The following is a 13,077-nucleotide window of genomic DNA, read 5'->3' on the forward strand; positions in this document are numbered from 1 at the left end:
TGATTGAAAACTTAATTCCTTTGCAGAACTATAGACATTGATGGGAATTGTTTCTGAAGATCTTTTCGCTGTCTAAACTACACTCGTCTACCTGCTTGCCATTTGAATGGTCTCTGCCTGCTCAAGTTTGTGCGTCCACAGTTTATAAATGGAAGGTTGATAAGAGCATGTTTACTGCAGTGAGAGACGAGCTGCGGTTGACCGTTCGTCCGAGCAGAAAAGGTCTTTTTTGTACTCTGACGAAGAGTCAAGGCTCGAAACGTCAGCCGCACCTCATTTTCCCATGACAGTATGCATTGCTTTATCGACTTTCAGTTGACAATATCCACTGTTTATCTTGTCCACCAATGCAAAGTAACACTAACCTTCACAGAAACTTGTACTCCTTTGTGTCTCCACAGGCATTCCAAAAGGGGAAGGTAGAGGCGTTGCAGACAGCAGTCCAGGCAGTGAATTGGCAGGGACAGGCACTGGTGCAAAGTGCACCACCTACAGCAGATACCCACAACCTTGAGACCTCACTTGAAGATGTCAACACCCGCTGGAATTCACTCAACCGACAGGCAAGTGCCAGGGCGAGGCTGAAGCCGTTTGGTTTGCGAGAGCTTGAGTCGGAGATCCTACACTCGAAGGACCTTTTCAATCATTGCTCCTTTTCCTTCGGTTCAGGCTGGAGTCGGTGATCTTCTGGGAGTAGCATGTCGAGGTGCAGTTCGTGTAAATAAGCATCAACTTGCATTGTGTGGACACGATTGTTTTTGGGTTTTTTTGGCCTGTGTAAGTGTGATAATCTGGTAAAACAATCAGCAGGAACACAAAGTTGTTCCTTTCATTACTTGCTTGTTTTACTGTTGTAGAGCTGCCAGGTTTGTTGATTTTTTTTTTTTTTTCATTCTAAGTTGATCAAGAAGTTCATTCCCTCCTGTTCTTCAAGACAGCTGCTCTCCACCGTCTCAGATCATCCCCAATCCATCCAAAACCATGATAAAATTTCTACCTCGTTAACCCCACTCAAATCCCTCCTCCTTACAATTTTCCAGTTTCCTCTCCTTGGAGTTTCCTTGTTTATCCAACTTGTCCATCCCATACATTCTCTGTGTCCCACTTGTCCACCCCATACATGTGTGTTTCCATCCTGTTTTTGCCTGTTATGTCCTAATCCGTTCGGTGTGCTCGCTCTTCCATGTTCCTCGACTCGGTATACAAAGAAAAAGGAAAAAAAAAGACGTTTTTTAATGATAATAGCAGCGACGATTCCTCATTCCTCGCTGATGTACTTAGAGACTGTCTGTTTCATCATTGTCATGTTGGAAGTTGATTTCATAGTGGAAATGGACCGGATTGTTGTATCTCCGGCCTGGAGACGCTGTTCTTAATGATTCATGACGTCTGCTGCAATTCATGAATGATTCAGCAAGGAAAATACCATTCAAAGGTGGCCAGGAACATAGTCTGTTACAGCGCTCAGGCCGTTGGTTGCATCCTGACCTCTTGGTTTGGAATGTTTGGATATTGTTTTGACAGGAATAGCAGAGCAATCCTAATGATACCTTTACTTGGCAAACAAAAAGTCAGGTGTACTTCACGTCCCAGTGACTTCAAGTTTGTTTGTATCTATTTTTCAGCACACTAAAATATAGTTGGCTTGGAACCATCCGTCTTCCTACAGAAGTATCCTTTAATTTTTTGAACCATCACTGTTCAGACATTTTGCTTTCCTAATAGTCAGCCATCATGTGTCAGTTTCCCAGATAAGCTCTTAATTATTACCTCAACCACCCAAGGTGAAGGTTTGTTTGTTTGTCTGTTTGTTTGTTTGTCTGTTTGTGTGCAGGATATCTCAAAAAATTGTTGATGGATCTGGATGAAATTTTGTGGACAGGTTCGGTGCGTGACAAGGAAGAAATGATTCGATTTTGGTGAAGATCCGAATCCGGATCTGCAGACGAGAATTATTTAATTTTAAAGTGATTCTTCACCATCGAGAGATATGGCCAAAAACGACATAGTACTGTATAGCATGATATTTCAAAAATGTATCGGGCCCGATATGTTCTCGTGGATCAGGCATTATGTGGCGGAGGTATGTGCTCTATTGGGTGCCCTTCTAGTTTTTTTTTCAGTAACTGATGTCGGTTCACCTCTGATTGTCACAGACAAATATCGGACTGGTGTCGAACAAGCAGAATCGAAAATACGCCAACAGAACTGAACTTTCAAACGAAGTCCCAAAAACTCGTTTTGATGTCTTCCATGAGCATTTTCTCGAACTCCAGTTTTATTGTGGCAGTGGAATTGTCTTTATTTGCTGAAAACCTCTCATTCACCAAATGCCTTTTGCTTCTAGTTAGCTGTTGTTTAAAGGGCACGTAAAACGCTACACCCATTGGCCGTGCCTGTAATTGCAGCATTGAAGAACCACTAAAGCTGTGTAGTTTCATTACACATTCAGGCCGTCGAGTGTGATTACCTTGGAATAACATTTCCAATCTGAGTGAATGCTTGGGGAGAGGGGGGTTTGGGTGTGGGAGTAAAGCAGATGCTCGTAAATTACGGGAGTGGGAGAAAATGTGTTACAATAATTGTCGATTGATTTTAATCAGAGACCACATTGATCACTTTCACATCAACCTCATAATACATGATGTGCATGTGCAGGGGCACTTATAATACCATTTTCTCGTTTTTAAATGCTATATCCATCAATAGCAATTTTATCTTCTGGGTGATTGCTTACACTGGCATGATGAGATTCCCTCTGTGCTACTTTCATGCCGCACATCGGAAAATACCTTGGACTCCGCAGCAACGGTATTCTTGCAATGTGCGCAGGTGGCTGAGCGAGCTGCCAAGCTACAGGAGGCCCTGCTGCATTGCGGCAAGTTCTACGAAGCTCTCGAATCCTTACTCAGCTGGTTGGCCGACACTGAAGAGCTTGTGGCAGGGCAGAAACCCCCCTCAGCCGAATACAAGGTGGTACGAGCCCAGTTACAGGAGCAAAAGGTATGATGCAAATGGAGTAAACCATTTTGGGGTTTTGAGGGATGGGGGCAGGAGGGAAGGGTTTGTGGAGCATTTGCTGATGGAATAGTGAGGGTAGGGGTGGAGAGGGATAAAGAACTTTAAAAATAATATTTATTTTTTATTCGTTTACATATTTATTCTTTAAGTTTCATGTCAACTTTATTTTTAAACTCCTTAAATCAGTGAGAAATTGTTCTTGCACCACAAGGGCACATTTTGCCAAGTTTTAATAGTTCTTATAAATCAATCTAATCCATTTGCTAATGGCTGATGTCCAAAGTATTGTACTATTATTTTATGTCATTGTAACTTAAGGCATGAAATACTTCAAGAAAGTGATACATTTGGAAAAAAAATAAAGTTAGAATTTCCAATTGGTTTTGCATTCCATTACAATTTGACTTAGTTTTCGTTAGCGGAAAATATTCCAAAAACGGAGTTTAGACATTTTGCTTTCCATTCTCCTTCACTGTTAATGCTGTTAAAGCTCAGCTCATAGCAGTCTGATCTGGACTTTCTTTCTTATGCAAATCCACTATGCATTGATCTCATGAGATTTGGTGAGAATTTGATGAGCATCTCATCAGATGCCCTGATAAATCAGAGAACAGTTTTGTAAGGGCAGTTCTTGATGGGCAAGTCATTACAGATGAACAAACATTGCCCCCATCCTTTATCATCACCTTTTTGTTCCCCTTCCTCCTCCCCACACACACACCCTTCGGACATTAACCCCAACAGTTGCTGCAGCGTGTGCTTGAGGGCAATCGGGTGCGTGTGGAAGCTTTACGAAGCGAGGGTGAGCTCATCGCGGAGCAGACTTCAGAACCAGTCGAGCGACAGAGGGTTCTTGGAGCCTTGGAGTCACTCGATCATAGATGGCAGGCCCTGATAGACAAAGCCGATGCTAGGTATGTAATAGTGCTTCTCTTTTTGTTGCTTCCCATCAATGTATAATGACGAGAGATGCAATTAAAGGTTGGGCAGATTCATGATAAGGAAGTCACTGGACTTCCTTTGTAAGGATGGCACGGACACTCCATAGTTTCAATACAACACAAATCCTCAAAAAAAATCCACTAGGATACAAATATCAATATTTAATGTACTTACCAGTTGTCTGTGGAGGATTTCACATACAATAATACTCATTATACTTTTGGACAACATCACTGATCAACAAGACTGACCCATTCAAAATAGCATAATTGTAATTCTTCTTATTCTTCTTTTCAGACAACCTAACTCAAATTTGGTTGAAGCTAAGGACTTGGTTTAAACACAAATCCATTGCATTTTATAGTGGGAAGGTCCATGACTTCTCAAAATTTTCACAACTTGAAAGGATTCCATGAAAAGTAAGCAAAACTGTTTAACTACTCATAGGAATATGAAGGGAAAAGAAAGATGGGCAGGACCACGCCAGTCGATCAGCCTGTACTGGTGGGGACCGTCACCACGGCGACAATTGCCCGAGGGCCAATCACACTTTAATGAGTGTGGTTAACTGCATAAAATGACATGCAGCCCGACAGTAGCGACAACAGAAAACTCCTTTTAAAGACAGGTGTGCTTAATTGTGGAATGTTATGGACAGTCGGACAACCATTGTTGCCAGATGTGCGATAATTATCTATGTATATAAAACCGAAAAACACGGTGAAGCCTCAGTCGACCCATGTGAGTATGTCAATTAATTATGTACCGCTTGAATGTGAGGACTGTACTGTACTTCCATCAAGTTTTTAATGACGTAGTATTGGACCGTGAGTAGGTCTAATAGTTATGTATCATTGCACCGAAACAACATCTGGACCTTTCAATTTGACCTGTAGACCTTTTAGACCATTCAACCTTTCAACCTTCATGGAAGGGCTCATACTGAAAGTACAGTGTGCTTGAACACATTGATGTGCGGCAAGTTTAGAAATTTGAGAATTTCAGTTTCCGAGCACAAATTATACACAACACCAGAGGCAAACAAATCAACTCTCTTCTTAAAGTCTAATAATTTTCATAATAACTGCCTGCTAGTAATCAAGTGTTCTACTAAACCAATCGCCATAGTGGAGCCAGCCAGTTTTCCAACTAACAAGTATTATACTCGTACACGGTACCTCTAATTAAAAAAATTACTTACTTGTATTACCTGTAATTTAAAATTATATAATGCTAGCTAACAAATGTTATAATTATATGTGGTAGAAACACCAGGATGACTTTATTGCTGGGTCAGGATTCAAACCCAGCCTAGATAGCTCAGAGGCAAGTGCACATTCCTCTAGACTATCCCATTGGTCCCCTTACATTACATTTTGGGAAAGTTCCAATTTTATTTTTACTTTTTCCTGAACGCATTTTGCTGCGCCCAAACAGAAGAGAACCGATCGTCTTGGCCACCTCTTCACTCCAAAAATAGATTTGGAAACTAACACGCAGAGGCGAGGCGAGCTATTCTCAAAGTTGCTTTATTTTGGACTTCACTGATCTCGGCGTGCTCCACTTTGCTGGCAAATTCTTTAAACAAAATTGTTTCAAAAGAGTCCAAGCACGACCCAGTGCTAAATTATTGAGGCCACATAATGACGCTTGAAGCAGTTCAAGATGCTGATGTTTGTTTTTCTTTTGTACCCCGTTTCTTGCTTTTTTGGCAAATCTTTCATAAAGGCGTTTTCATTGCTCTAATGACAACACATCGTTCCATTTCCCAGTGTAGCACAAACACAAAAGAGAAAAGCATTCATTTGATATTCACTCATGATTTGAGCTCGTTCCAGCTGATGTAATGATTTGGTGTTCTGGGGTTTGATGCAACATAAAAAGAGTTTTAAAGTCATTTCATGTAAACCTGACCCTATGTAAACGAATCGACAGGTGTACTGATCAGGCTTGTCGGTGATGACACCGTCATTACCAAAACATTAAACTTGAGTTTCACAGTAAATGCCTCTCGTCCTCAGGTCTGAAATATACGTTGTAGACATGAAATGATGTTTAAACAATCAAGAATATAGGAAAGGTTATTTGACCATTTATGCCTCATTTACAATCCCACAGACCTGTAAACTTGTTTTATTATCCGTAGCTTGTTACTTACATTCATTTTGAACATGTTGAGTGACATGATAGTCCCATCTTACTGTTTAAATGTACAGTAGTTTAGACTTCGGTCACCGATGACATTCTCTACAAATGGCGTCGAGAGGGCCATTTCATGTCAATGGATGAAATTTATTTTGGAAAACATTGGAAAACTATGTCTTTCGTATATAGTGGGCCAATAAAAAATCGCTTGTAAATATTGTTTACATTACACTTTTGAATTATTCATAATTGATTTGTCACATAATTCTGCGACATTTGTTTGTCGTCGGATAAGAACAAGCTCAAATGAGCTAAGATCCTCGTCCTCTGAATGATGACGTCATAAAAACGAATATGACGTCATTGTGATGTATCAGGTTTGCAATAAATTATCTGTCCTAATGCCCGGCTTGATTCCCGCAAACAAAATTCAAACAGCTTGCCTAGTTTCGGAGATAATGGTATCGGCGATTTCCATTAGCGGCGATATTATGACGTCAACTTTTTTCATAGGAAGAATTTCCAAAATAGGAGGTGGTTACTGCCTGCGCGTGGGCTTTCTGCATATACATGGCAAGTTTTACGAAGATCCGATGAAAACTCTGGGTTGTGAAACAAAAAATGTCAAAAAATAGGAATGACGTCATAAAAATTGATATGACGTCATAGTGATGTATCATGTGTGCGGTAATTCATCTCTGCTAATGCCCTGTTCGATTCCCACAAACAGAATTCAAAAAGCTTGCCTAGTTTCGGAGATAATTTTTAGGCGATTTCCATTAGCGGAGATATTTTGATGTCATAACTTTTTTCGAGGAGGAATTTTCAAAATCGGAGATGGTTACTGTCTGCGCAGGGTATTTTTACATGTATATGCCAAGTTTCAGGAAGTTTCGATGAAAACTGTAGGCTGTGAAACAAAAAAGTCCACAAGAAGAAGATGAAGAACAACAACGTGAGTAAGACTTAGAGATCCTCCACAAGGATCTAAAAACTAGGCGTGAATCATCAGGCCAGGTGTGGCTTTATACCAAGAGACTAATTTACGTGGGAAAGGGAGGAAGTAAGGGTTTGGGGGGGGGGGGTGGGAAGGAAGGGTGACGAGAATAAATAATTTGACATGAGGCAAACAAAATTACAATTATAAATACCCTGCTATACCACAAACAAGGCATTCCCAAGTGCAGTTACTTGGACCATGCAGACAGGAAGGCTGGCAGGCCGTTGTTGAAGAATGTAGTTACATACCTGTTTAAATTTTTCTTAATGTCAAGTGTCAACACTCTTAGGGGTTTGTTGCTTGCAAATGTAACGAAGAAGTCGAGTGTTCTTGGATCAATACCGTAATTGAGCCAAACTTGCACCTGCGTAGTTATATCGTTTAGTTTTCAAAGATTATGGTTTGTGCTTGACTCAATTTTACTCGCTTTTATTGAGTCTTGGTCAAGAAACTCTCAAATCGACCTCAACTGTGCTGGGATGTACATATGTGATTAAAAACGATGTTCATCAGAGAGGTACAGTGAGTGCAATAATTTGGCGAACTTTACACTCTTGGGTTTGTAAAACAAATGAGACTGCAGAGATCTGTATGAGCCTGTATAGTGTATTGGAGTGATAGTGTATTGGGGGGCATGGGGGAATGGTGGAGGGGGGGTGGGGTGGATGGTGCTGGGGGGGATGGTGGGGGAGATCGGCCAAATCTATTTTGTGCTCTGACTGAATATACACTGTAAATCAGAAGTCGGAACCTAACACGTATAAATAAAAAGGAAGAGCACAAATTTATATTTATTTTTACACAAACACAAATTTATACTTCAAGGCCTCAGCTCTCCTGCTCCTTCCCCTCAACCCCACACCTTCTCTACCCCTCCTCCTCTATGCCCACCCTCTCCCTTTCTCCCCCACTGTCCCCCATCCCTTCCAATCCCCTCCCCTCTCTCTTCCTTCCCTCCTTCCCCTCACCCCCCCCATCCCGGAAGAGCTTTCAAAACGGTTTATATAGTATTTCAAAAGCTTTTAAAGTAGTTATGATGTAACTCCCTCCATCTCTTCTCCACCTTGTCTCCTCCCCCCCCCTCTCTCAACAACTCCACTCTCCTTCCTCTCCTCTTCCCACCTCTCTCCTTTCCCTGTGGCTGGGAAGACCTTTCAAAGGGCTTCTATAAAGTATGCATGCTATATAGAGTATGCATTGCTAGAGATCCCTCAAGGTGTTTAGATGTCTCTTGAGATGTTCCACATGAAATTAAAAGAAAAAAGACAGACAGTGAAAACGGAAGGAGACAGGTTCGAACACCTCTCCCCATGACCGGGAAGATCTTTCAAATATAGTATGAATGCATCTCACAAAACAGCAGCAGGGACATGTTCATTTTTCTCCAGATTAAAAAATAAAAAGTTAACTTTTTTCCCCAGCTTTCTGCCAATTTCATTCAGAACATCTCAAGGGACGTTGAAAGATGCAAACACGTCGAATAGACATTCACGTAATAGACCTTACGAACAACCCCAATGGGACGGGTCTGAAAGTGACATCTATTTAGTTATTTTAAATTAATTTGTTTTTCTAAAAACATTTAATTTTGTCAGATTTTTCTCAGGATTTTTGTTTAGTTGAGTCTTAAACTATGTCAGCGACAGTCAAAAATGATATCAGAATAAATTGTGGCATTGCCCAAGAGGGTTTCGCCGTTTAACTTTGTGAGGCCTCAAAGCACGGGAAATTTTAAACATTAATAGAATCAGAACCTGAGACCCCCAACACTCGACTTCCTTTTTACCTTTTTACCTTTTTACCTTATTCTTCTCAAGAAATACTGAGAACCACCACAAAGCAAAAATAATGGTGGAAATTTGATTTTAAAGCCCCTCCTTAAAGGGGCTGTGACACCTTGACGTTTTAGCCAGCGTATGGCAACGTATCAAAATGTATGTAAAACGCTGGCGTATGCTGAACTATTGATGTTTTTTAAGTTTTTGGCATATTCATAACGAGTTGGACGTATGCATAACGTATTAGTAACGTACACAGAACGTTTCGATAACTTATAGATAACTTATACCAACGAATGCTTAGCGTGTTGTCGGCATTCACAACGTATGCCCAATGATAGTCAAACGTATGCATAGCACGCGGCAGCGTATCGCCGACGATCACATGGCGTAGCCTATTAAAAGGCTGCCGCTCGACGATTCAAATCATAACCGCACTAGAAATCGAAGTGTCAACATCACCGTCATGCCCTGTCACACCTTGACGATTTAGCCAGCGTATGCCGACGTATGAAAAATTTGTCTAAAATGCTGGCACATGTCGAATACGTTATGGGTAAGTTTTGTATACGTTAAGAGCACGCTGAAGCACGCTGGCATACGTCGTAGTACTCCGAGCTCGTCAACAAATTTTAAGCATGCTCAAATTTTTTCGACGTATGCCAGCGTATGACTCACACGTTCCACGTACGCTGGCCATAAGTTGTAGGCACATTACGCGATCGTTGACACACGTCGACACACGTTACTTGTAAGTTACTCATCAGTCGAAACACGTCGAGGTAATGTTTAGCGTACCCGAAACTTATTTCTAACCTATGAGTCACGTGCTTTGAACCTATGAGTAACATATCTCCAACGCACATTGACGTATATAGACGTATTTGATTGACGTCTTCCGGACGACCACAGAACTTACTGAACGTGTTTCTAACTTACAGCTACCGTATAATGGCGTATTGGCAGCGTTTAGGGGAATTGGTATATACAAATGGGCTTCACAAGAGGAACCCGTCAGTGTTCCAGACTCCATGTTTTTTTTTGTTTGTTTGTTTGTTTTTTCTTCAGCATGACGGTGATGTTGACACTTCGATTTCTAGTGCGGTTATAATATGATATAATTAATGGGCTGCCGCTCAACGATTTAAATCATAATCACACTCGAAATCGAAGTGTCAACATCACCGTCATACTGAATAAAAAAACAAAAAAACCATGGAGTCTGGAACACTCACGGGTTCTTCCTGTGTGAAGCCCATTTTTATATACCAATTCCCCTAAACGCTGCCAATACGCCATTTTACGGTAGCTGTAAGTTAGAAACACGTTCAGTAAGTTCTGTGGTCGTCTGGAAGACGTCAAATACATCTACATACGTCAATGTGCGTTGGAGATACGTTACTCATTGGTTCAAAGCACGTTACTCATAGGTTAGAAATAAATTTCGGGTATGCTAAACATTACCTCGACGTATTTCGACTTATGAGTAACTTACAAGTAACGTGTGTCGACGTGTGTCAACGATCGCATAACGTGCCTACAACTTATGGCTAGCGTACACGGAACATGTGAGTCATACACTGGCATACGTCGAAAAATTTTGTGCATGTTAGAAATTGTCGACGAGCTCCGCATACTACGACGTATGCCAGCGTGCTTCAGCGTGCTCATAACGTATACAAAACTTACCCATAACGTATTCGACGTGTGCCAGCGTTTTAGACAAATTTTTCATCTGTCGGCATACGCTGGCTAAATCGTCAAGGTGTGACAGCCCCTTAAGCAGGGGAAACCCTGCCTTGAATTGACAGACAGGTGGAGAAATATACACACACACACACGGACACACACACCCATACACTAGAAGCACCCGCTCCCTGCAGAAGCCGCCAGGGGGGTCATGTTATTATCTTTATCCCTATATCAAGGCAAAGCTTTGTTTGTTCGAAATCTATCTATTAATATGCGAAGGGACTGGCCGAGGTGCTCAGTCCTATAATAACTTGCTCCTGCTTTGAGATGATGTCAAGGTCACTTGCTCTTGGTGCAACACTGCACAAAAGCAAAATGGCTTTCTGTAAGGGGCGGAATGCATGTTTGTAAGTTGTCTTGGCCTGGTCCACAAACGTCTTTGTCGTCTTGACCTGGTTCGCTGCAGTCGGCCTACACATTGTTTCGAAGAGCTGATGACTCATTCACGAGGTGTTGCAGTCCTTGAATAACTTGCTCCTGCTTTGAGATGATGTGAAGGTCGCTTGCTTGTGGCGCAAAAGAGAATTTTTTTTTATACTCATCCACCCCAAAGAACTTGTGTGTGACAGCTGAACTTAAATATATTTATCCTGCTTTGAAACTATGTCAAGCTCGCTTACTCGTGGTGTTGAACAAAATGGATATTTTATATATATATATATATATATATATATATATATATATATATATATATATATATATATATATATATATATATATACTTGACATGAACAAGATTTGAACTAGGAACCTGTAATTCCACAGGTCAGTGAGTTAACTGCTGAACCATATGGTTAAATGTCACTGAATGTGAAGACAAAGTATATAGTATAAATGAAATGGATATCGAATGAGCTCATCTGCATGAAAGCAAAATGGCTGTCTGGAAGGGGCAGAATCCATCCATCCATCAGGACCATACTCTGTACAGAGCATGAGTGCTTCCAAAGCAGTCTCCTGGGCTATTGGTCCAGGAGAGTAAAAATGGACCTTAGAATCCCAAGCTGACCACCCGAACCATGAAGCCAATACCAGGCATAAGGGGTAGAATGCATGTCTTTTTGCTGGAAAACACCCCTAAATGAAGGTTTTCAAAAGTGCCGACTGCAAGCGACGAACACACAAGGGCGCTTGCCATTGCTGATCCAAGAAAAAGCTCAGGCAAAGCCGGTCCCTTAGCCCATTAATATATAGATTTTGAAGATGGACATTTCATAAACAGTTATATCCTCTGGTATGTTGGAAAATGAAACATCATTGGTGTATCTTGGAATATTCTAGGTATCTCATTCTTATAATGTTTTTGAACGTTCCTCTTTGGCCTCTGAAAACGGCGAATAAGCATCATTGGTGGTCATGTGATTGGAAATGTTTCTAAATAAGAGCGATGAGTTAGGAACAGAGGAGATAAGGCGTCTCGTTTGTTGTTCCCACCTGACACACGTGGCTCCAAGATTCAGATGTCTCATGTTCAAATTCCTTTGGTGGTGTTGATTTGTCCACTGTCTGCACTTTTCCTTGTAATTCATGTAAAAGTACACGCTGATGTCTCCTAACGTCCTTGCCTTATGTGTGATGCATGTATGGGCTCATGCATTTTCTTTAGACACTGTAAAAATGGAGATAACAAATGATTAGAAAGAAGATGTTAAAACATGAAATATAAGACTCTTGGCATGATATCTGAGTAAGGCACCCCATTCCTCTTCCAGATGTTATGACCCATAATAACTGTATTTATGGAACGTTTAATAAGCTTCACCAGGAGAGTTGTTGGAAAACTACAAAACGAAAGAAAACACAAAAAAAAATGCCCAGTAGGCCCTCAGAACCCTCCACTCAGTGACCCAAACCTTGAACTTTTGCTCGTTCTCACCATGCTGACTCATATTTTGGCACCCTGAGCCTCTCCTCTTGTGCCTTTGGATGTATTACAGACGCCGACAGCTGGAGGCCATCCTCACGCTGGCCAAGCAATTTCACGACACGTTGCAGCCTCTGTCAGACTGGATGGTGGGTCTGGAACGACGGCTTGCCATGGTTGAGCCCGTGGACACGCGGTCACCTGTAATTCAAGAGCAAATAAAGCAACTCAAGGTACCTGCACCGGAAAATAACACCGATCTTTGCAATACCCTCAGGACTTTAACCTTCTATAAATGTCTTCATGACTTCCCTTTAATCGCCTTTGATTTTATATTCTCGTTATTTCTTTCATTCATCTTTCCACCTCCTTATAGTGATCATTATTTTACTCGTATTTTCTTCCACCTTTTCCTTCATCGTTCATCTCCTTGTGCAGAGCGCACAGGATTGTGAGCAAACCTCCTCCTGGAGGAGATATTAAGCTGACTTTCGTTTCTGCAATCTGGACATTAACGACTCCGTTGTAATTCACAAAGAGAATGCCTTTAGGACACTATTCATCAAATTTAAAAT

General features: G+C 41.2%; 1 protein-coding gene across 1 annotated transcript in view; it reads left to right on the plus strand.

Annotated features, from left to right (window-relative positions):
• Positions 1–13,077, plus strand: part of LOC147017282 (uncharacterized) — a 350,244-nt gene that overhangs the window by 267,295 nt on the left and 69,872 nt on the right. Inside the window, exons 62-65 of the mRNA XM_085847971.1 lie at positions 402–563; positions 2,833–3,003; positions 3,766–3,935; positions 12,576–12,735. Of these exons, the coding sequence (XP_085704097.1) occupies positions 402–563; positions 2,833–3,003; positions 3,766–3,935; positions 12,576–12,735 (663 nt within the window). The remainder of the gene's footprint in view (positions 1–401; positions 564–2,832; positions 3,004–3,765; positions 3,936–12,575; positions 12,736–13,077) is intronic.

This window comes from Eptatretus burgeri, chromosome 11, assembly GCF_056783735.1.
Source record: "Eptatretus burgeri isolate ZD-2024b chromosome 11, Ebu_testis_v1, whole genome shotgun sequence".
Classification (NCBI taxonomy): Eukaryota; Metazoa; Chordata; class Myxini; order Myxiniformes; family Myxinidae; genus Eptatretus; species Eptatretus burgeri.